General features: G+C 34.6%; 7 protein-coding genes across 9 annotated transcripts in view; 2 read left to right on the top strand and 5 right to left on the bottom strand.

Annotated features, from left to right (window-relative positions):
- LOC144852037 (eukaryotic translation initiation factor 3 subunit K-like) overlaps positions 1-24,905 on the bottom strand; it is a 56,668-nt gene that overhangs the window by 25,326 nt on the left and 6,437 nt on the right. The window lies entirely within an intron of this gene.
- Positions 80-6,160, bottom strand: LOC144852895 (serine/threonine-protein phosphatase 2A regulatory subunit B'' subunit gamma-like). Of its 2 annotated transcripts, none has more exons than XM_078710942.1 (12): positions 6,020-6,160; positions 5,574-5,713; positions 5,350-5,399; positions 4,932-4,986; positions 4,386-4,498; positions 3,791-3,959; positions 3,133-3,265; positions 2,518-2,649; positions 2,068-2,204; positions 1,483-1,620; positions 1,116-1,243; positions 80-660 (listed from the first exon to the last, which is right to left on the bottom strand). In XM_078710942.1, the coding sequence occupies exons 1-12, from the start codon at positions 6,060-6,062 to the stop codon at positions 537-539; spliced, it is 1,362 nt and encodes a 453-aa protein (XP_078567068.1). In that variant the 5' UTR covers positions 6,063-6,160; the 3' UTR covers positions 80-536. The 2 variants fall into 2 exon arrangements, with proteins under 2 accessions (XP_078567068.1, XP_078567069.1); XM_078710943.1 differs by having other exon boundaries at positions 6,010-6,102.
- On the bottom strand, positions 6,358-9,036 carry LOC144852797 (retinol dehydrogenase 12-like). The gene is made up of 6 exons (XM_078710776.1): positions 8,941-9,036; positions 8,417-8,557; positions 7,728-7,919; positions 7,338-7,616; positions 6,752-6,947; positions 6,358-6,615 (listed from the first exon to the last, which is right to left on the bottom strand). Exons 1-6 carry the CDS (start codon positions 9,008-9,010, stop codon positions 6,507-6,509), a joined length of 987 nt encoding a protein of 328 aa, XP_078566902.1. The 5' UTR covers positions 9,011-9,036; the 3' UTR covers positions 6,358-6,506.
- Positions 9,199-13,346, bottom strand: LOC144852795 (retinol dehydrogenase 12-like). Of its 2 annotated transcripts, XM_078710774.1 has the most exons (6): positions 13,206-13,346; positions 12,539-12,679; positions 11,705-11,896; positions 10,954-11,241; positions 10,455-10,650; positions 9,199-9,869 (listed from the first exon to the last, which is right to left on the bottom strand). In XM_078710774.1, exons 1-6 carry the CDS (start codon positions 13,270-13,272, stop codon positions 9,761-9,763), a joined length of 993 nt encoding a protein of 330 aa, XP_078566900.1. In that variant the 5' UTR covers positions 13,273-13,346; the 3' UTR covers positions 9,199-9,760. The 2 variants fall into 2 exon arrangements, with proteins under 2 accessions (XP_078566900.1, XP_078566901.1); XM_078710775.1 differs by lacking the exon at positions 11,705-11,896.
- On the bottom strand, positions 13,903-17,800 carry LOC144852798 (uncharacterized). The gene is made up of 5 exons (XM_078710777.1): positions 17,537-17,800; positions 16,627-16,823; positions 15,976-16,095; positions 15,814-15,886; positions 13,903-15,130 (listed from the first exon to the last, which is right to left on the bottom strand). Exons 1-5 carry the CDS (start codon positions 17,636-17,638, stop codon positions 15,053-15,055), a joined length of 570 nt encoding a protein of 189 aa, XP_078566903.1. The 5' UTR covers positions 17,639-17,800; the 3' UTR covers positions 13,903-15,052.
- On the top strand, positions 18,837-20,759 carry LOC144852983 (uncharacterized). Its single transcript, XM_078711037.1, has 5 exons — positions 18,837-18,938; positions 19,383-19,600; positions 19,792-19,920; positions 20,246-20,339; positions 20,682-20,759. Exons 1-5 carry the CDS (start codon positions 18,837-18,839, stop codon positions 20,757-20,759), a joined length of 621 nt encoding a protein of 206 aa, XP_078567163.1.
- On the top strand, positions 21,345-24,841 carry LOC144852038 (uncharacterized). The gene is made up of 5 exons (XM_078709723.1): positions 21,345-21,535; positions 22,729-22,952; positions 23,304-23,432; positions 23,904-23,994; positions 24,398-24,841. Exons 1-5 carry the CDS (start codon positions 21,434-21,436, stop codon positions 24,503-24,505), a joined length of 654 nt encoding a protein of 217 aa, XP_078565849.1. The 5' UTR covers positions 21,345-21,433; the 3' UTR covers positions 24,506-24,841.

Raw genomic sequence — 24,905 nt, 5'->3', positions numbered from 1 at the left:
TTGAAATGGTTGTTTATACATTTTTCACTTTTGAAAACCCTGATTATATGAAATCATAAATAATGTAAACAAAATAGAATACATTACAGTAAATATTTACATTTATTTATAAAAATGGAACATTTGTTGGCACAGCTGGTAGTTTTCCCATTTGTTCACCATTATTTGTCATGCTGTGCACTTCTTAGCCTGAGTCAATTTTGCAAGTCACCTTTTTTTGTCTTACTTTTTGTCAAAAGTAATTATTTATTGCGTCCGCTAGTTTTATTGGCAATCAATTCAATTAAGAGGTCACTGAAGCCTGTGTATTCTGTTATTTGTGTATAATCATGCAAATTTAACCAGTGCCAGCGAAATTATAAATATTTAGTTGAACAAAAAACACTTTAATACGGACATCCCAAATCCGAAATTGTTTTCATCAAAATCATTGCAGTTAAAAATATTCTACTGAAGAATATATAAATTCCGTTTGCACACAAATTGTCACTGACATCAGTGCGACCGAGTCATAATAAATACATTCAAGCATCGTATCATATCTCGTCTTCAAAATGGTCGTGATTCTGATTATTCTCCGCCATCAGTACCTCACGGTTCTCATAAGTCCAGAAGCCATTCAAATCAATCAAAATGCTCCCAACCGTTTCCCCTTGCGAGCTGAACAAATAAAAGTGTATGACACTAAACTCTTAAATACATTTAGGACAAGAAATAATAAGGGGAGCTGTAATACGAGCTTGATTATTTTGCATTAAAGATGCATGAAAAATAATAAAATCAGACTTTTAATGAAGTTAATCATCCTGTAGAATTAAAATCCGAAAAAAATAATGCTTTCACTTATAATTAAAAACGTTTAAATTCAGCCAAAAACCTGTTGGCTCGCAGAAGTTTTTCAGGTAAATAATTTTTTTTTTTTTAAATCAAATTTCTGGTCAAAGTGAATAACTATTATGTGACATTAAAATGGCATACTTAACAAAAACATTGTAAACAAATATTTTTCATGGGGACAATATATCTGTGTCCTTTTAAACTTATCCCATGATGCATTGTTTTCCCAATTAATCTGTCGGTCAAATCATCATTTAACAATAAAGTAAATTGCATACCTTTGAATTAAGTCTTGCAGAGTGATTTTAAGGGGGTCAGCTGGCTTGACCATATCAAATATTTCATCTTTTACATCCTCAAATGAAACAGGTTCTTGACCGTGTTGTCTCATCTGGTCTTGAATTGCCTGCACAAAAACAATTATAAGTCAATATTTAATCAATTATACAATATTATATTGTAAATGTGTGTACTTGGGTCATAGAGATAGGTCACACAGTGCAAGCAAATCCCTTTTCATTATAGTACAGAGAAATTGGTAAATTTCAATATAAATGTATCCTCCAAATAATTCTTATGAGCACAGAGAATGTAGGAATGTGAGAAGGAAAAACCACAAAATAAAAATAATGCAAATGTATTTACCCTGAAGAAATAGTTAAGTGCAAAGATGTTGAGATAACCTCTACCCTGTACATCAAGAAGACGAAAGAAGTACTGGATAGATTGTGGGTCTTTACGATTCTCCATTGCTAGTACAAAGTCTAAATATGTCTTGTAGTCCTGTAGAAAAAGAAAAAAAATTATGTTATTATATTCTGTCGGGGATTGCATGCCTAGGAAAAGTACAGACTGGATTATTGAAGTAGTATTAATCTAAAAGCTTTTGTCTCTTAAAAGACCACGCTCATATGAGAAATTCTAGAAAACCAGAAGGACAATATAAAGCTTTGTCTACACTATCAAAAATTAATTTAACAAAAAAAAAATGTGATGTGCCTATATATGGACATGATGAAACCATGCCAGTATCATATTTGGGAATATCACTACCATATTTAGGCACATCACACTTTTTTTTGTCAAACTAGTTTGATAGTGTAGTGTAGCTTTATGATGTCCAGTATTGGAATATTTGACTGTAGCAAAATTTATGGCTTTTAGCTTTAGGACCTTGGCTTGGATGTTGAGCTGAGTTCACTAGAAAATGGTTCTAAAACAAGTACTTACCATTTCTCCATCGTAGGTTAGACATTCTTGAAAGACTCTTTCCAGAAATACAGGTGTCAGGGTACCTGTACCATATCTGGCTAACTCTTCTTTGCTCAGCATACCATTGTGGTCTTTGTCAAGGTTTAAGTACTGGCCTGTGATGAAATAGACAACGGATTAAAGAATGTATAATTATTATGCGCGAGTATCCATAAAATAATTCCTGAGTACAAAATATTGTCTAGAATTCAGTCATGTCTAATAAATAGTAGTAGTGGAACTATTATACCTACTGCTCCACTCTCTAAGCCTCAAATGAAACTTAGTTTATAAGCACGATAAATAAAAAAATAGTTCATCCATCCTGTAATAGGCGAGTTACTTGCTATTGGATGGATATGAAAGAAAGAAAGAAGGAATCACCAGATGATGACTTAATGTGAACAGATATAGTTTGCTTTTGCTTACCATAGACTCTTAAAGCAGATGGAGCTGAGAACCAGTTGGTTTCCTGTGCTTCCTTTGGTAAGTCTTCATCTCTTAATTCTAACAAGTCATCCAAGAAGCTACAGGCTAAGATGTCTTGTATTTTTATTTTACCTAAAAAAAAATTGAAAGTACTTGGCAAAATATTTCCACATAGAGCACATGTTGATATTACGGCCCATGTTAAAAAATACAAATTTTTATTTTTTTTTTATTTGTGAAGTTAATAATGAACCGATTTTCTTGAATTTCAATCGGAATTTTCTGTAAATATACACTGAAATCTTCAAAATGATAACTTGAAAATTGTAGCCGCTATCGTGCTAATAACAAACAAAGCAAAAATTAATCAATTGTATCATGTAATTGTATATGTTTATGAGTAAGCTGAAGAATACAGTTTCATAATTTTAATTACCATATACGACCGAGTATAATCCCACTATTATTTTTAGATAAATTTGGACACATTTGGTTAATTCCATTATTAATGCAATCCAAATATAATCCCATCCAAAGATTAAAAACAACATTTTACCCACACTCCTTGAGCCTATACTTAGTTATTGGTTTGCATAAATAATCTCCTACTATTACCTGTATGGAGAGGATCCAGGAAAAAGAAAAACTTCCTTACAGCTGTACAGACATAGAATGAATAAAATGATTTTTCTAAGCAGTCCAGTTGAGGAAGTGTGGGGATCAACTCTAGGATATAGTTTTCTAGATCCTAAAATAAAATTCAGAAGTTGCAAATTAGGTGAGCTTATAAAGGAATATCTATAAAACAGCTCAACCTAATGTTATTCTGAATGTATGTTATTTTCAGTTATTAGTATTTTTGGCAAATGTCCATAGATGTAGAAAGTTTTAATGTTTAGCAAAAGCAAACCAAATAATATGTAACTATACTATGTCATTTAATTTAAGCCAATCAATCATTTCTATTTGTTATCAAAACACAGCCAATCAAAATATAGCATTTCTACTTGTTATCAAAACACAGCCAATTAAAATACAACATTTCTTCTTGTCATCTAAGCCAAGCCAATAAAAATGTAGCATTTCTATTTGTCACAGCCAATCAATTTATAGAATTTCTACTTGTCATCTAAGCCAATCGAATCAAAATATAGCATTTCTATTTGTCATCAAAACACAGCCAATCAATTTATACCATTTCTACTTGTCATCTAAGTCAAGCCAATCATAGCATTTCTATTAGTATTTGTCTACAAGGTCAAAATAGACTTACAGATTCCTTAAGGTACCCTTGACCAGAGACATCGTAAAGACTAAGTCCGATGCGTGTCTGGTGTAACCACACCTTACGCATCACATAGTTGAAGAACTGCATTATGGATATCCTTCCATACGGATCATTTTGAAGTAGCTTAGCAAACACAGTAGCAGTGAAGAAAGGTCTACAATGCAGAAATAAGGTTGTTTTATTACTTTAAAATTGTAGTACAGTTACCTCTATTATAATGCATACGTCTACCCATAACACTACACTTTATATCAAATACATGACGCAAAGCTACTCCACAGTAGTTACAAACAATTACAATCCTGCTGGTGCAGTACCCACTGCTTACTTGAGCTCGAATCTAACCCCTATCCATCAGCGAAAGCTCGGTGGTCTAGAGGTATGAACGACAGGCTAGTGATCTGGAGATCGTTGGTTCGAGTCGCACCCGAGAATTACTTACATATTTTTCGTAAGTATTCTCAATATACTTCGTATGAAGTACAAATTTAAATTATGTCAGATTAGGGCAAAACCTCTGACCAATTACAAACAATTACAAGACTAATTAAATTATTTATGGTAATTTGTTTTTGCTTACTTGCATTTTGGACCTGCCTCCTGAGACACTTTCAAGAAATCTTCATAATTGATCATCTGATCCTCTCCAACCATTGGGGGCGTGTGATGTTTGTCCAATAGAAACCACAGGTTCTGCCAAAAGTATTAAGTTATTTATCTATATTGGGTGAACTCTTTAGTCAAAGTTATGATCAGAGGCTGCGATTTACTAGTACACCGGGGTAACCCCCTACTCGTCTCGAAAGATGTACTAGGTTCTTTAAAGTGTGCATGAGTCCTTATCAGAGAAGACTCATTCTACCACCAGAACCATGGAGCAAGTGAGCCTTGAACCATTGCCGATGTTATGGCTACATAATTACGGTTCCACTGTCTTAAGCTTGGCCACTCACTCACTAGAGAAAGTTGGTGTATAGAAATACATACAACATAAAATATTTCAAATGCAGTTAGTAGTATAATTGTAGACAGCATAAATAAATCAAACTTATTATGGAAGAAAATAGTATTAAAAAGTATATGTATATTACAGTATTTCTACCAAATATATGCAGTTGAAACTAACCTGCAACTCCTCATTATCCAGTAATTCTCTGCTTCGTCTTTGAAGGAATACAGCTCTGAAAATGTTTAACAGAAATGTTAATATTTTAATACAATGTGATACAGACGTAGTTAAGACGTCATTACTAAAGTAAAGGGGAATGCAGAGTGTTCCACCAGAGGTGCTCCAGTTGTGGGTGACCCATATTGATTATTTTATTATGTACATATTTGATTGCGATTTTTTTTTTGTTCATGAATGTTGTCTGTTAGTGTTATGTGTGTAGTGTACATCTGAATGATATCACAACTGAAAAGCACCCACTTCTTCTAGTACTATTTTAAAGACAAAAAACAGTAACTATAAAGTTGCAAAATGATAGAGTATTCTTTATACAAGATCGCATGGGGATACTGCAGGTCAGGCACAATCAACTTACCGAGATTCTTCTCTCAGTTTCTGCAACAATGTTTCGTCTTCACTTGGTAACTGTAAGAAAGTTAGAATTTTCCAAAAATTTGATGCATTGTTTTTAAAGTTTTGTAAAACCATGAAATATTTCAAACGAACTTTTAGGTTGGTTGACGTTATTGCTTACCTCTCCACCACCACCCACATAAGTAGCAATTATGCTAGATTATATACTATTACTATATTATATACCTTGTAGTAAAATCTTGGTATTTTGGCATAGCTTGTACTTTTCTCCTCGTTTGGTTGCCCTTTAAACTTTAGATACAATTCTTCAAACTTTTTGTCACATTTTTCTTCATCCAACTTCATTTCATTCTCGGTTTTTTGTGCTGAAAAAAAAAAGCTTTGTAAATGTAATAAAACGGCGAGTAAGGCTGGCCATCCTACGGCGCCCATCCTATTTCTATTACGTATTACAAATTCACAAACAGAATCAGCAGAAACACAAACTGTAGGCTTAGCTAGGGCTAGCCCCACTGATCACTTCCTTCACTTCATTAATAAAGAGTCTTTTAGGGCCAAATCATAAGAGGTAAGGCCTCGTAATACAACAACCAGATTCTACGCATTTGGGCCTAAGAATTATTCATTACTTAAATATAACCTTATTGTAACTAAAATTCACTGGAGTTTACCTTTAGAAGCATTGTAATCTTTCAATGATGTTACCCAGTCCATATTTATCGTATTATACTTATTTAAGCCATTTAGTTTGTCAAAATTTCAGCCGTTTTCGTAAAAAATGGTTTACTCGTCTCGTCTAATGTTGGTGGCGCTGTTTAATTATCAAATAGCGCCACCAAACTATGGAAAAAACTTTAAAATGCGCAGCTCCTGTTGTTGCACCCACCATTATTATCATCATACTTCGTCTATTAATTTATATAGAATGATATTGTAATAAATAATAAATCAAATAATGTTAGGTTGATTATGCCAAGTCTGAATGGAAGAGACTCAATAATAGTTAATACATTTATTGTTTGAAAAAGTTGCTTCATTTTGGAATGGTGTTTATTAATTTAATTTATACCATGATGTCGAATATTTATTCCTATGAATGATGTACACGACTGATATCATATTTATTCTAAACATATTGCTTTATCTCCCCCATTTCTTCTAATCTTTCTTTGTATCCAATTTAACGAGATCAGCACTGACTTTCCACAGTCTTTTGGCATCCTCAACGTTCAGAGCTTCAGCAGAGGGCCTCTTCTGTTTACAATCACTAAAGATAGAAAACATTTCAATTCAAATAGCAATATTATTCATTATCATTTGTATAGTCGAAGTGGTCTTTCTCGAACTTTCAGGCGTGGCCTAGCTAAGTGAACATCGGCGGAGCTCGCAAACTGTCACCTTACCTGTAGTAATTTCCAGACTCATTTGCTAGGCTCTCTTCAACAGCACAGTGTATTGAGGTCTGCGCACCGTCTTTACAATTCTTTGAGATAAGAATTAGAAATACGTAGAGAATTGGCCGTGCCCATATTGGCAAGTCACGGAAAACGTCGCTCGACACAAATCCAGGATGGAGAGAATAGCAAGTTACACCAGTTCCTAAAAAAAAAGAAGAACACATCATTTTTAGAGTACTTGGATTTGATTAAAACTATGAAACAAACAACCAACAACATCTGTATGTGCAGTCAATTGCATGCCTCATAATCAAGCGTGTTTCCCACTAGAACGCAACGCAGCGACGTATGATCGACGCAAAGTGCTGTATTGCGTAATCACAAGTGGGAACTGACGACGATGCGTGAACTCAAACTTGCGATTTTAGCACTATTGCGTCGTCGGTTTCCACTCGTGATTATTACGCAATACAGCACTTTGCGTCGATACGTCATTGCGTTGCGTTCTAGTGGGAACCACCCTTTAAACTGGCTGAAAATGGACGAGGAGAACACATAATATAAGCAATTATGGTAGGCCTATATTTATTACCTTTTAATCTCCTTGCAAGTTCCTTTGTAAACAAGACATTAGCTAGCTTGCTCTGGCCATATGCAACACGAGTACTAAAACATTTAGTAGCGTTGACGTCATCAAAGTTGATTTTGGCGCCTGCATGAGCTGTTGACGAAACATTGACAATTCGGCTTGGTGCCGACTTCTTCATCAAGTCCAGTAAAAGGTTTGTTAGCAGGAATGGTCCAAGGTGATTTGTGCCAAAAGTTAACTCAAAACCATCCGATGTTTCACACCGATCGCTCACAAACAACCCTGTAAGAAATTATAATTTTAAAATAATTATAAAAAATGTCTTTATCGTAATAAAAATTGTTTGCTATTAACTTATCGGTTTGTAAGTATGTTGCTAGTTTTGTTACACACCTGCGTTGTTAATAAGAATGTCCAGATGCTGTTCGCTCTTAATGATCGAGTCAGCAAATGCCCGTATAGATGCTAGTGAAGCTAGGTCCAACAGTTTGAAAACAACATTCTGATTACCAGTTTTCGTTCTTATTTCCTGCGCTGCATCCTCACCTTTTGCCAAATTACGACATGCTAGAATTACCTTTGCTCCTAGAAATAATACACATTGATAAGTAATGTTGATCTTGATGTAATGTAGTGAAATTTATTTTAACAGTTAGGCCTACTATACTGAATCTTTTGTAGTTTGAATGTATGCGACATTTTTGGCATTGTTCTTTGTTTTATAATTTGACTATTATGGCCCCAATAGCCGCCCATAGAAAACAAGATAATGATCCTCTCAAGCTAATACAGGTATTAGGTAATTACAATTCGGTCCTCTGTCGGATTTGCTCAACTGATGCTTGAAAGTAATAGTGGAACTGTGGATTGGTGGTCGTCGATATGCTTGCTTACAAATCCCAGGGTCATTGGTTCAAATCTGAATAGCATCATCAATTTCTTCAGTATTTTCTGACACGCCAATATAGTGCCACTCCAAAACCTCATACGAGACTTGTAAATAGGAAGCACTGCATACAATTGGTTTTAGGTTTAGCCGTGTGCTTGCCGTTTTGGACGGTGTAAAAAAGTGAGTTCCTTACCTCGTCTGGCTAGATCTAACGCTGTCTCCTTGCCTATGCCTGTATTCGCTCCTGTCACTATCACCACCTTACCGTTTAATTTGGCATCACTGTAACATTTTCCACCAGCAGAGTACCTCCTAAGCATCATAAAACCGATTCCTACAGTAATACAAAAATAACTAGTTTATTAAAAACTCGAGGAGATAACACAAATGGCATTGTCCTAAGCTTCTTCTTCTCTTCCTCCATTTAGGAGCAAACGCCATTTTTGAAGGCTACTTCTCCACTGGCTCTAGCTACGGTGTGTGGTGGTGCATACACAGTTATATTATCGTTTTTTCAATCTAGCACTATTATTTGTAATAAAAATAATAATAACGGAAAACCCGTTCGTCTAATCTCCGAGATATCCCATCGTATATTTAGGCTAAACAAATTATGTTCGATTTTGAATCCTATCGGAAATCTAGAGCCTAAAAGATGCTAAATATAAAATAAAGAATATAAAAGTAACATATAATGTAAAATAAAAGAGCACATACCAACAGCGGCTATTGATACAAGTGGAACATAGTTCGTTTTTAAGAGTTCCACCACTTTATCAAAATCCATATTTAAAAAACTTGCAGTTGTGATATAAAAAATGTCCCAAAAAGCAACATACAATGTCTGCAGCTCTAGAATCGGACTTCAACACTGCCGCTTTCGGTTGCATGTCTGCATTACCAATATCTTATCTGTTTACTTTACTTCTATTCATGTTTGCCTTCTTTTAGAACAAAGTTCAAAGTAAAGTTAGGCCAAATTCAGTATTTTGTATTTATTTAAAATATGTCTTCAACGAGGCAACCTGTTCTTGAAAGTGCAAAACCTTCCATTTCGCAATACGTTATTATATATTATATAATGTGTGATATTTTATTAGAGGTCTATTCTTAACTATAATATCTAAATAGCAAATTCACCAAATTACCATCAGTGAAGTTTTGTTGAAACCACTATTCACAAGTGGAGATACCATCATTTAAGTTATTGCAAATATATAATACTTTGTTTAAAAGTCATTTTAAAAGTTAATATTCATATAAAAACGGGGCCGGCTACACTAACTACATTATGTATTATTTATGTACACAAGTTCAAACAGTGTAATGAATAAATTTACAAATTATATTATACTCATTTTAATTGGTATGGGGAGCAAAACAGTACTCTATTATAATATAATGCATTATTCTAAAAATACTGAGCGGTAAAGGCATCCAAACCATGTAATTGATTGAAAAGATTGTTTGTTGTTTTGTTTTGCCTTCCATACCAACAGAAACAGTAATATCTATGTTGTACTGCAACTGAAACACTTTAATCTTGTTTAATATCTAACTTAACCATCTCAGCACTGACTTCCCATAGTTTCCTGGCGGAAACCATATCCTGCGCTGCTTGGGATGGTTTCTTCTGTTTACAATCACTAAATAAAAAGAAAATTCACATTATGAAATTACCTTATTGTTTTAATAAAAACGTATTTAAATGTAAAGTTTATCGTAAAAACATGCGAGTCAAAGAAGTCAGCAAAACGGAGACTCGAACTATTATTCTGCTTATATAAGCAGATGCCTTAAGGCCAACTGAGACAGCATTGTACGACGAGGCCCGACGAACGTCTTGACTCATCGGTGCTGTCTGGTTGATACACGACGAGATAAGCCGTCTTGCGATACCGTCGAGCGTAGTTGTTAGGTCGTCGCGGGAGAACTTTAAATGTTTAATTTTCTCCCGACGAGACGACTCGTTTGCCCTCGTCGTACGACGCTGTCTCAGTTGGCCTTTACTCGCGCCTTCATCATGGCATGTTCACGACCGAATTTTCACTCTCAATATTGTAAGATGGAATAGCACAACCTCCTCTGAATAATAGTGAATATAGTACGTAATTTTGCAAGATCCCAATGGATATGTTTATTCGAAATTTAAGTCCCGTCTACACTATCAAACATCATACTTTTCTTGTCAAACTTGTTTGATAGTGTAGCAAAGCTTAATGCTAACTTACCAGTAGTAGTATCCAGACTCATTTGCTATACTCTCTTCAACAGCACAGTGTATTGTGGTTTGTGCACCGTCTTTACAATTCTTGGAGATAAGAAGCAGCATCACATTGAGCAATGGCTTAAGCAACAGTGGCATGCTACGGAAGACGTCTGTTGCTACGAAGCCTGGATGAAGCGAGTAGCAAGTTACACCTGTTCCTGTAAATGAGTATACGTTAAAACAAGTTTGATGAGCACTCTATGTATTGGTTTAATAGTCTGCTGGTTACTGTTACTGGTACTGTATGACGCGTTTCATGACATATTTTCCGCGTTTCATGACATATTTTCCGCGTTTTATGACATATTTTCCGTGTTTATGATACTGGACAATTTCGACTACGGTCAACAATAATTATACATGAGTACTAGGCCTGCGCAAACGTTCTGGCGTGGTCAGGTGATCTGCCGTCGATTTTCCGAGACGCCATCAAGATCAGACTAATCTAGTATGTGAATTACCTTTTAATCTTTCTGCAAGTTCCTTTGTAAAGAGAATATTTGCTAGCTTACTTCGGCAATACGCAGCTACAGGTTCAAAAGATTCCGTAGAGTTAATGTCATCGAAGTTAATTTTAGCCTCAGCGTGAGCCGAAGAGGAAACATTGACAATTCGGCTTGGTGCCGACTTCTTCAGCAAGTCCAGTAAAAGGTTTGTTAGCAGGAATGGTCCAAGGTGATTTGTACCAAAAACTTGTTCAAAGCCATCTGATGTTTCTCGGCGACTATCAGAAAAGAAATAAAATAACCCTGAAAATAAAATGTGTGTATAATAATAAATAGTAATAACCATGTTGAGTGTCGAAAGGGTAGAGTTGTTTCGCAATATAGGCATATATACAGTTTAAATATCCCTCGAAATTACGTTTCCATGAACATTTTATTATCTAAACTTATTCAATTTGTGGCGTAGGGGATTTTAGATTTTGCGCTATTTTTAGGCTATGTCAATTTATGCGTCGTCGGTCGTCGCTTGGACATAGCAACAACCAAAAATATGTCGAGGTGGGGAGCACGTCCCCGCATGCGCACAATGAATTAGCATAACGTTGTTTAGGTTGTCGGTCGTTGCAAAATCCAAAGTCATAAACGCATGTACGGTAATGATAACGTAACAGTAGATCTACCACTTTTAATTTTAAAATATTCATATTTTATGCCACGTCTAATGGTCAGTTTGGATGTAGGCTTAAGTATGCTGACCAGTACAAACCTGCGTTGTTAATAAGAATGTCCAGGTGTGGTTCACTCTTAATTATCGAGTCAGCAAATGCCCGTATAGATGCTAGTGAAGCTAGGTCCAACGTCTTCACCACGACATTGCGACTACCAGTTTTCCTTCTTATCTCCTCCGCTGCATCTTCACCCTTTTCCAAATTGCGACATGCTAGAATTACTTTTGCTCCTAGAAATAATATAATATAAAGACATTAAATCATTGGATTGACAGTACAGGATAACGATATATTACCGGACTAAAAAAACATTGAAAGGCTAAAAAGCGTGCGACAATTCAGTAATTTACACTGCCTGTGTGCTTCTTTTCTAAAATCTGTTTTTACTAGTGTCCTGACCGGCGCCCCGTAAGATATGATAATTCGACACAGCGCTGGTACATTGCACATAATAATATCAGCAGAAACGCTATGATAAATACGATAGGCCTATGCTGTTGGTTCGTTTTTGTTCACATAAAACGACCTGGTAATATTATAATTGATGCTTTGAAATTCGTATATTTGCTGTGTCATCCGCATGAAATCACCCAGACAATGTAGTGTATTTACTTTTTTGCCTTTGAAAAATGTATTGTCCCTCAAAAACGTGATTATAGGTAATTTTATATTTTAATAGAGTTAATCACTTCTACAGACAAACATTTTTTTTATTCATATTCATAACAAAATAGGCCTAAACGGTTATTCAACTCGGCTGGCAGCCAATATGACTATTTTTTTGCTTTAACTTAACCATTTTGTGACATTAAAACGTATATTAAACAATACAATTCGGGTGAACACTTATATATCATTGTTACGCGTCTTACCTCGTCTGGCTAGATCTAACGCCGTCTCCTTGCCTATGCCTGTATTCGCTCCTGTCACTATCACCACCTTACCGTTTAATTTGGCATCACTGTAACACTTTCCACCAGCAGAGTACCTCCTAAGCAGCAGTAAACCGATTCCTAAAAGAATTTTGTAGAAATTAATTAATTAATGCATGTTTGGGGTGGGAGTTTGTCCCTCAACACCTCCAGTTTAAGGAAAGTGAATAGTTGGCTACTTATAACTAGGCCTAACGTTTATAATTATTTAGGTTTTATATTCGATTTGTAAACCATTTTAGGCCTACTATTTATTTTTCACACATCAATACAGAATATGAATGAATATATATCACGGTATTGTAATTGTATGGAAGAGACTATTAATTTACAAAAATTGAGTTATATACTGTACTGTATAAAGCAAACTTAACATAGTTTGGCAACGAACAATTAGACCGTTTTTAAAGCATATTTAAACTAGGCCCTACTTACAAGTATAAAGGCTTATTAAGTTATAGGCCTTAAAAAAAACTAGATGCAAGAGTATGTTAAAGAGATATAGAAACATGGTAGTGGTAGTTTCTTTGTCATGAATGGAAACATAAATAATGATTTGAGTAAGTCCAAGTCTCTCTAAATTTAATACAATAAAATTAGAACATACCGACAGCTGCAGCTGATGTAATGGGGATATAATTCGTCTTTAGAAACTCTGTTATTTGATCGCTCATGATTACACTTTAATGTTCCTATGCGGCCTCTAGTCTAGGCCTAAATGTTATGCAATGTCTTCCGTTCTTGTAGTGTATTAATTTTGTATGTGCGTGAACCATGACCTCTATTATAAATATTGATAATTTGGCTTTTGTTATAGTGCCCTCAACTTGCAATATTAACAGCATGTCATACCATGTTGATCAGTATGATTTCTTTAGAACGCACCACCGTTTTTTTGTTCGTAATAACATAGACGATTTCCAAAAAATCCCTTTCAGCTGAAGTATAGGTATGACATGGCATGTGTGCCAAAATGTCTTCTTTTTATAATGAATATTAGGCCAGATCTCCTTTGTCGATTTATAAAACCTCGTCATTTAAAACGTATATTTTCCACCATGATACTGGGTCCAAATGGAAGAACATAATCTGAACAACAACAAAAAGAGGAAAAGCCATGGCTTCTCGCGATGTGATTAAATGAGTTAATTGGGTTGATTATTTACTAAACATCCTGCCTCCCGAAAAAAATGTATTTAATTATCGTAATTTATTATAATTTGTTTTAATGGCAAGACATTTCAATTTAAACACGACTATTTTTAGACAATAAAAGAATAAGAATAATAATATTTATTTCCACAAATAATAGAGCAAAATGCATGAGTTTAATCATTTATAACGATTACCAGGTTTGACATATATTTTTGGCGACCAGGTTTTTAAAATTCTTAATATAAAATAATATAAAATACAATAAATTTAGAATATAAGGTCCTAAATTTTACCGAACCAACGGCAACTTGTGTGTAGAGGACTGTTACAACAATGCTAGTCTTCTTTACTATAGATCTTCAACATCCGCTTAATAAATAATATTTTATAGCCCTAAAAAAAGTTCAAATTAGCAATTTTCCTAACTCAGAAATTTAAATAAATTAACGGAACCATTATTAATATCATCCTCTTGCATTTAATAAGCTTATTTCCTATTTCACAATACATTTTCTGAGGAATAGGCCTATATAAAATATTTCTATTGTGGAAACGTACTGCGATTTCACCCGCTCTAGGCCTACAGGTTTCATTATAATCTATCAAACCAAAACTTATAAGTCGAGTTTTTCACAATACTAACATCTTCAGAAAATGTCACTTTAGGCATCATAGTATCTGATAAATAAGACGTAGTGTAGTTCGTGGTTAATAGTAGTAAAGTTACTCTGTCCCAAACGTCATGCCACGTGATTTAAACGTAGTGATTACAATGCGACCCAATCACAATCAACACAAAGTTTTAACAGTTTATGAACAGAACCGCTTCACAAAACGCATATAAAAACGCAAATAAAAATATTATTGGGTTTGGATGGCCTTTTCAACTCTCACAGATTCTCATCTTCATCATTTATAAACGAATTATTTTTCAGTATTATATCACTGGGCGGCTTAAGGGGTTTTCTAGGCATGTGAATGGATTTATAGGTAGGCTTTAGCAAGAACTAGGCTAATATTGGCATTTGTCAGTTACACTAAACATTGGTACCCGATTCTCATTGCTGCATCTCCACACATACTACAATATTTGCCCAGTATCATAGGAATATTTGGTAATACAGCATCTCATTTGAATCAATGTGGTGCCTACTAGAGGAGATACTATACATGTGATGTTGTATTACATTTTATACTTGGAGGCCTACTTGGTGGTTATCCTCGTGAATACGCCACAAGGAAGTCTGACAAAGAGGCCATGTTTGACGAAAAGAAGTTTAATATTCCTTTAAAGTCGTCTTATCCAGAATACTTTACTTGAAGAAACAGTATAATCGCCATTACGGCCCAGGAAACACACGATATCCACGACGTAATCTAAATGAGATTTAAAAAAAAGAAATACAACAAATTAAAAACAAAATATATTTTTAATAATTATCGGTACTTTGTTAAATAGCTTGTACTGTAGTATAAAACTGACTCCAAATAACGAGAGGTAAGCCATGATTCAACGTTTCGATCTTTATTGTATCATCATCAGGACATTCATACAGATACACTTTCCTGATAAAACATTGAATCATGGCTTGCCTCTCATTATTTGGAGTCAGTTTTATACTATGTTATTTAAACTTCACTATAACTATATTACATATTATATACTCTTGTTGTTATCATCAGTTGTATCATTATATTGTCATACAATTGCCTGGTTAATCTAAACTTTACTGTCTTAATTAATTTCAATGATTTTTATGCAGCCTCATTTTTAAAAATATATTTTAGTCTACTCCGTAGCATTGTTATTTATACTGATACGGGGATCACGACTTAAAATTCAATGAACTTACTGTGACCTCCTTCCACTCATAAATTATACGCTATCACGTATGTTGCATTTAAATGCATTTAAATAAGTGGAAAATAAACGAAACGAAACATAATCAGCTAATCAACTATATTGGTTTTTGTTCAATAGCATTGTGTATTTAACAATACAAATACGGCATTTTGCAAATTAAAAGGTTCAACACTTATATTTTTGAAAATTATGATACCTGAGCGCCTTTGAAAAGTCCGGTGAAACCTTTGCGATCGTAATAGTCAGATTCAAACGCCTCACATGTATAACTAAAAAATAATAATTTTCGTTAAGACTTGATATTATACTTTTTAGGTTAAGATATGTGATAAACATCGTGACTCCTTTAGAAACTTACCCTTCGTATCGTTCCAGAAATCCGTTACATAATTTACGGAGACCAATATGAAGAACGGTTGCACAAATGAGCGAGAACAAGGCCGCAATAATGCAAAGTATTGCAAACCACGGCAAAACCCTGAAGACACAAAGTATAACGATAACGGTCAATATGACGGCATTTAATATTGCAAATTCTTCTACAATTATCTTTCTTTACTGAGCCTCGACAATAAAAATAAGTAAAAAACTCCAATCCTGGCTAGGTCGGGGTTTGGGCTGTATACGCTCCTGGGTAGAAGCAAGGCAATCTAACAACATGACACTGAGCTCGAATATAGGAACAGTCGTTTGATCTTATGTCTGGCTGCGATATACCAACACTACGGTATCTAGGTCTACATATCCTCCGCGGCGCGGTGTCTGCTGTTAGAGGAACTGATCGTGTCGCAGCCACAGATGAAACCCTTTGATCTCCAGAGCTACAGACCAGTCATGTTGTTAGATTGCCTTGGTCAAAGTAGCAAGTTGTTCATTGGAGAGCTAATAATTGATGACATACGGCGATTAAAAAAAACGGGGTTTTTTTCGGACATATAATTCTCACCCATATCAAAGCTTAATATTACTAGTTTCAAGTTTCTGGAAAAGGTAGCAAAAGTAAATTTACCGTGGGTATACGATTACTTTCCTCAGCAACAAGATGAAATATATAAAAAAGACGAAACATACAGCTACAGCTACGCCCTGGTACCCCATAATGAATGAGCAGCTTGCGGGTGAAGTATTAAGAACGTAAATGTTCACTGAACTTCCTTCGGGTGACTTCCACTCAACATCAGCCAAAACCATACATTCCCCGTCGTACTTACAAAATAGGTGAAAATAGTAATTTTTAATATTAGTTCATATATTGTTTATTATAAAATATATTGGCAACTTTCTTTTTGTCAAAGCGGTGGAGGAGAATAAGCATTATGAAATAAAATGAGCGGCGTTACACATTAGGCCTACCATGGAAGTACAATATAGTTCCATGGGCCTACTAATCGATTCTTTTATAATATGCCTACCAAAAATGTTTATTAGGCCTAATAATTTGTCATGTATACATGGAGGATTTTTCCTCCATGTATATATAACCCGAATTATAATAGTACAGTAATATGATAAAACGTCGGTATGTTGACTATGCGGGAAATTCCTCAGCGTCTGTTTTACTTTCATTTTTCATGTAGCAGTTTATTACCGCACTGTACAACTAGGAATTGCAAATTCCATGGCCTTTATACAAACGTAGTCGAAGTCGCCTACAATGGCATTGATCGGGCAGAACATAGGCCTAAAAAACCTAATTTACAAAGTTAGAATAGAAACCCGAACAAGAAAGATTGTTGAACATTATTAATTACTAACCTACATAAGATTATTGCCTTCAGCTACTACTAGACTTAGATTTTTTTTAAGTAGGCCTACTAAATACTACCAATATGAAAATGTATAGGCCTGTGGTTGCTAGCTTAGAAATAAAACAATTATATCACAGGGCCTACTTAACTTTTGTTGCCTACGTTACTTACTTTTATTGCTGCTGTGATAATAATTACAGAAAGTCCAGCGATGAATATGACCGCTAGAATTACAAGAGTGGCGTATCGTAACATATCTTTTCTGAAATCCATTCTAGAAAGTGGATGATCGCGGGAAAACGAACCAATAATATGGAATGTTGTGAAGAACAAGATGTCGACTGAGTCAAGCGAATTCACACGAATAGGAACATTGGTGAAGGTAGAAATATCAAGTTTAGTTTAGCTAGACTTGTCCCATCGTAATGTTAGTTAGAACGAGCTTAATATAACAGTATTATACGTATGACACGCCATGTGTGCCAAAATATTTATTCTTTTATCAGCGACTCAAGCGAGATCTATATCACAATGATTTTAACAACGGTTCGGTGGGTTTTAACACACCATTATACAAAAAGAATCTTAATAATAATATAGGTTGTGGTTTTCCAGAAAATCAATGGCTTTCAATTTCTCCATTATATTTTTAAAATGGTCGTTCTTTTTAGACAATGGGATTAACAATTGCTGATCGACTTTTCGGTTATAAAGAGAAAACCGAAATTATACTATGCATTAGTCTAACCTAATTTCTGCTTTTTGATATTGTGTTGTTAAATTGTGATATAATACCTGTGATCTCCGGAACAAAACCGAACCTATGTAATTTACCTTTTTGTGAAAATAAGAAAATAATGTATAAATTTGGATGAAATTAATCAGGTTATTATTGGCAATTAGCGCACGTATTTGTTAAAATGTGTCCAAGCCTGTGAACACGAGGTTAATAAGTTTCTTAAATTCAATCTTCGTCTTATCTGGAACATTTTATTTGAACAAACAAGACAATAGCCATGGCAGACCGAGTTTTTTTTAGCTCACACACATTCACAGGTGCAATCAAGTTAATACAAAATAATAATTCTTCATAAAGTCACTCAGTTAAAACTGAAACTACATCAAAACTAAACTGACTAATAACATGATTATATTCGAAGTTTACATATTATTTTAGGGAAAGCGAGGGAAGGAACAATGCATAATATGTTTACTTTCTTTCTAAAGTTCATTGAAATGAGCTTTTTTTTCAAATGTATGTTTCGCCGCATTATTATACTGATAATCCTTGAAAATTTAAATGGTTGTAATTGGTCGAACAATAGTTTATGTAACATAGGAATGTATGTTGTGGTATATTGCGTAAATTAAATGCAACTTGGTTGGCTAGCAGTTACGTTACCTCACCGATCACTTTATCCTAATCATGAGGTTTTATTCCAAATTGTTGAAAACACGATTGAGATCAACCATGACAGAAAAAGAATCAATATACAATTTCATCATTCTAGGATTCTTAATTGTTACCTTTGGTTCTGGTATTACAGTTATTGGTAACATGTCAGCACTGGAGGTAGGAATAGAAATAATCATGGTATTGATAGATTATAAATGAACTGGAAACGGCAAGAAGAGACATTCTGTGAAGCTAGATATCTAGTCTGCCTAGTTTCAAATAGGTATTTCCAGTACGATATCTCTAGACACTATGTTAACGGAAATAGAAGTTGCAGTAAAGTATCTTAATCACCACAATAATAGGAACATCTAGGCATATAAACGTTGCCTAATATCTACTAAATCTCATTAATTTCAAACAGAGATATTGCCTATTTTCCAAATAAAACGGCATAATATGCGAAAATAACTAAAATAGAAGTAACCAAACAAATACGTAGATTACTCACGTATTTTGCCTGATTAGGTAACAGTTTTTTTTTCTGGGGAAAACCTCTATAAAAACATTATTGGGTAGAGAAATATATTGTTGGGAATTTCATTTTTCTAACTTTTAAAGGCGACATTTGAGAGTTGTATCATTTTATCTGACGTTGTTTGGGATGATCCTAAATACATTTGTGTAAATGGCAATGGAGAGAAGGAAGAACATTGTGTCATGGTGTTAGACACGCCGTCAACTTGTTCCTTTATAGTCAAATACGAATACTGGACTTGCTTTGTCAGTGTTGTTTTGTTTGTCTATACAATCAAACTGAAAACAGAAAATGATCGTCGGTGAGTAATACAGTTTTAAAATTTCTTACGAGAATGGACGAGTGCGTGGTCTGTTGACTGTGCGTGTCGTCTGCCATCTTCTGTTGAGAAGTGCCGTCTGTCGACGAGTACCCGTATGTTGTTTTGTCATTACTGACATTATCTATTTTTCTGCAATAGGATAGATGCATAATAGTATTTTATTGTTTCAGTCTTGTGTATGTAATCGCAATAACATCAGTCATCGAGTGTTTTCTTTCATTGGCATCAGCTTGTATTTTACTCGCTCCCTACAACAAACTCTGCAATGCATTACTCAAAGCAGGCCTACCATCAAACCCGTAAGAATTAAATATTTGTAGGCCTAATACAGCAAATAATTCATCAATCATATCTAATGAATAAACACAAGAAACTTGTAAAGAACACAATTTGTAAATTTACAATGAAATACAGTAGAAACACGAAACTATCAACATTTTATACATTATAAAATCCAGTTGATTACGGTAAAATGTAACCGCGCGAGCTGTGGTTTGTGAGTGTAAATACCCAACCCAAGTCATACCTTCATATTGGCTCGATTTTCTCGTGAAACTTGTATCATATCCGATAGAAATGCTTGATTGAATAAAATTGTCTAGTCTTTCCAAATTACTTTTTTAGAACTTGTAAAGATTTCGAAGTTCCTGGAATCTGGCAATTGGATGTAGACAGTCTAGGAGTGTTCATCTCCATACCTCTTCTACGTAATGCCCAGGTACTGGAAATAAACAAAACACAAATAACTATAGTAACATCTAACTTATAAATCGTTACCTATTATTAGTCAGTATATTAATTACAAATTCAAGATGTATTTGTTCTCCAAAAACAGTGAAAAATGAAGATTAATAAAATCAGAATTTGGGCCATTTTGCAGTTTTAATAAAGTTATTCACTTCTATAGAAAAAAAACCAACGAAAATAATTATTTCAAAATAAACGGTTAATTTTAAGATTTTCATAAATTATTGGTAGGCCTATATTATCTTAAATTACCCATTTTTTTCCTCAGACGCATATTCGTTACTAGGTTATATATGTTTGGCTTTCTTTTTAGGTTATATGTCATGGATATCGAGTATTTCTTGGCTTGGCCTGTCTATTATTTACATGGCGGACATATTTTCAAATATAAAAAGGGAGGAGTAATACCGTAAACAATCCATTATCATATCTAGCCGAATCATGCCGAACACAAACAGTCACGTTATCCAAGGCATTCGTTAAGCTTTACCGGTGTCGTATATGTTTTAACTGGTACTGCATTGTAAACTTGTTTTTGAAGCATTATTAGGCCTACAGTAAATAGTTACAACCTATTTATTGTTAAACACAGTACTTTAATATATACTACAATATTAAATGTATCATGTGACAATTAAATTGATTTGAGTTAATTTCTATTTCTTGTGACCAAAGCTAAAGACAATCAAACAGACGTACACCTCAATTGCAAATAACTAGTACGCCTAGTTAGAGAACGATGAAAACGATGGCCCACAAAAAGTCAGAGGCATCAAGTTACAACTAATTCAATTGTACAGTACTTGATACACGACTTCATTTCGCCCAAGGTGTCAGAACACAACCATAAAGCTAAACCTACAGCCTGATCATTTATTCTGAAAAAAAAAAACAATCAATCGACAACGAAACAAAACATGCGCATGAGCGGAATTAGTATGGTTGGTTTACGCAAGAAGGAGGGGCTTACGTAATATGGTTGTGCAATGATACAAATTCCAATCACTTTTAATCACTTGTTTGAGGAAGCTTTTTTAAAATAGTTGAAAATACGTGTCTAAAAGCATGGCAGAAAAAGAGTCTGTATACAATTGTATCCGTCTTGGACTCTTAATCGTTGCCTTCGGCTCTGGCATTACAGTTATTGGTACCATGACAGCACTGGAGGTAAGTAGGCCTACACAAATGTTCATAGATATCTATGATTGGTAAGCAAGAGCAAATACTTGCGAGTCTGCATGATAAACAGACAAACGGATGCGCAATTCTAAACTAAGAAAATGTCTATAGATTAGAGAAACAATTATCAGTGCAGTATATATAGTAGTCTCGACTGAAACATTTTCTAACAGTGATTGAAATTAATAGAAGAGTACAGTAAGTTAGTCAAAAATAATACTCCACTCTATAACAGGGGTCCCAAGTCTACCGCTACTCGCGGTAGTCTACCGCTTTTAGTACCCATCTACCGCGCTACCGCTATCTCGACGTTTTCTACCGCATTTTGATTTTTCCACCGCATTTTCAAATTTCCTCATATTTTTGGCCAAATTGGTTATGCACCACCTAAGCCCAGGCTCAGCCCAGGTCAATAATAGTCAATAACCAGACAAAAGTGAGGCAGGATGTTGAAACAATGTCTATTCATTAAGGCTTCGTGGTCTATTATTGTATTTTTATTTGTATGCACTGCCTTTGTTAAACCGTAACAATAATACTGTAAACACATTTTGGCGAATTGAATGTGGTTCACGACAAAATCTCCTGCGAATGGACTTTCCCAAGTTGGGACCTCTGCTATAACCATTCCCGAAGTGTTTAAATTCAAATTCATCATACCGGTAATTGAATTCATTATTTTTTGGGAGTTAACCAATATATACTATTCATTCATTAATTTCAGTTTATTTATTTATTTATACTGGGTGACCTCTTCAGTGAAAGAATGGTCTCCCAGAGGGCCCAGTTATGATCAGTGGCTGTGATGTACTAGTACACTGGGTAATCCCCTACTCGTCTCTAAAGATGTACTAGGTTCTTTAAAGTGTACATGAGCTAGATGTGTACACTGGACCTACGGTTTATAGTCCTTATCAGAGAAGACTCGTTCTTCCACCAGACCCATGTAGCAAGTGAGTCTCGAACCCTTGAGTTTTTATTTATTTTGTAAAGCCCAACGCAAAAAAGCCAGTCGGCCACTTCTATTATTTCAGTCTAGAACTTGTTGAGGTTAGAGTAAAGTTTGGACATCATTCTGGAGATCGGAAAGAAAATCGGCAGATAATTATTTATTTGACGGATACCACTATTTCTTCGAAATCCGGTTTTTACTCCACATTTTTTTTTTCTATCTTTTAAAGTCGAAATTTAACAGTTGTATCATCTTATCTGATGTTGTTTGGGATGATCCTAAATACCAATGTGAGGATGCCAATGGGGAGAAGAAAGAACATTGTGTCATGGTGTTAGATACGCCGTCAACTTGTTTTTTTATAGTCAAGTACGAATACTGGGCTTGCTCTATCAGTGTTATTTGGTTTGTCTATACCATCATCAGACTGAGTAGAGAATATGAATATAGCCGGTGAGTAAATAAAGGTTTTCTAGATTAATTCACATAGGATAAAATACTACACAATAAAAATGTTTGGATATACAGTATAACCTCCTTTTCCTTTATGCCATTTCTATAAAGCTTGGTTCCCACTAGAGACGCAACACGTGTGACGTAAGTGACCATTCACAAGCGATAGATTATTCGAACTTTCGCTTGTCCGTTGGTCAACACGCTTGCGTTGCGTCCTAGTGGGAACAAAGCTTTAAGGAGGCATGCAATCTCCTGTGAACATATGAAATGAACGAGAGTTAATACGGTACATATTATTTTTAGACTAGCCAAATCCATTTAAGCATAATATTAGCTATTTTCTTGCAGGGGTGTTTATGTGCTAGGCATGACATCCATCATCTACTGTTTTCTGTCACTGGCATCGGCTTGCATTTTACTCGCAGCCTACCACAAACTCTGCAATGGATTACTCAAAGTAGAGCTACCATCTCATCCGTAAGAATTCAATATTTAAAATATTAAGCAAGTTACATTTATCTATTTTAGGCAAACGCAAGAAATAAGTAAGATGCAAGAATTCAATATTTTAATCACAGAAACAACATGTCCTAAACGAAAAGAACATACTTTTTCAAAGCTATACCATAAATGATGTGTGAAAACAAACAGCTACGAAACTAACGCATGACGCCTTCCATTAATCTGTTAAAGCTAGCTGCCTCAAAATCTACTAGACACCTGGCTGGAATCGCAGCTTAAATTATTTGTTTCTGCTCACTGCGCTCCTCACAACACACTGCAATTTCTAGCTTTACTGAAAATTATGTGGCCGCGCGGGAGCTGTGTGATATATGTGGGATAAATACTTAAAATCATACCTTTATGTTCGATGTTCCGTGTTATCGAATAGAACTTTGGATTAAATAAAATGTTGGTGTTTACATATTGTTGTGAATTTCTTTTCAGAACCTGCAAAGATTTCGAAGCTCCTGGAATCTGGCAATCGGATGTAGACAATCTGGGAATACGTTTCATACCACTTTTACGAACTGCCCAGGTACTGAAAAACAATAGAGAGTGAAACAAACAAACTAAAAGACAATCTTGTATATTAGTCTTATTTTCTAAAAACATGTATCAAACGAGTTTAAACCAGTTTTTTTAAGTTCGCGCGAACTTTCATGATCGGTTGCATACGGTAATTATGTTTTGGCATCAAAATGTTAACTTTAATTTAAACTTGCAATATTGTATTTGTTTTGAACGGTTTATTTGTATTTTCTTGTTTTATGTTTACAAACGTTTTCAGTCTTTAAAAGGTGCTGCTGTTTGTATGTTTTTTTATAATACCGAACTAAATAAATGATATGCGCATAAACCAACGCGATTCTTGACTTTGTTCGTTTTCGTTCTGATATAGCCAAAACTGACTTTATACATACAATTCTGTTCTTTTTCAGGCAATGTCTTGGATTTCGTGTATTTCTTGGCTTGGGCTGTTCATGATTTATTTGGCGGATATATTTTCCTTGGACATTCTGCCAGAGCGGTTTGTAGATGACTACTAACTACAAAGACAGGAGTGGTGCCGTAAATTATTCGATTATTAACACAAGTAGCGCGCCATACCCATTTCTTTTCGCTTTAAGCGCCGTCGTCGAATCGTGCCAAATTATTTTAGGCCATACAATTTTAAGTAAAGTTATTCAGTTCCATAGAAAAACAAATTAATGATTTTACTTACAAAACGATAAAATTTAACAAAAATCCATTTTCTGATTTGACTGTTTTGCTTTAGATTACCGTACAGTTTTTTTCAGGTAGGCCTAAATATATATTTTTTTTTCGATTAAATTTTTGAACAAAGTGAATAACTATTAGGGGCCTATGACATTAAAATGGTATTTTAGTGAGGTAATACATCTTTAAGTATATAAGTATATACCACCAAATAAATTGTCATAGTCA

This window comes from Antedon bifida, chromosome 9, assembly GCF_963402885.1.
Source record: "Antedon bifida chromosome 9, ecAntBifi1.1, whole genome shotgun sequence".
Lineage (NCBI taxonomy): Eukaryota > Metazoa > Echinodermata > Crinoidea > Comatulida > Antedonidae > Antedon > Antedon bifida.
This window is presented reverse-complemented; position numbering and strand designations above follow the sequence as displayed.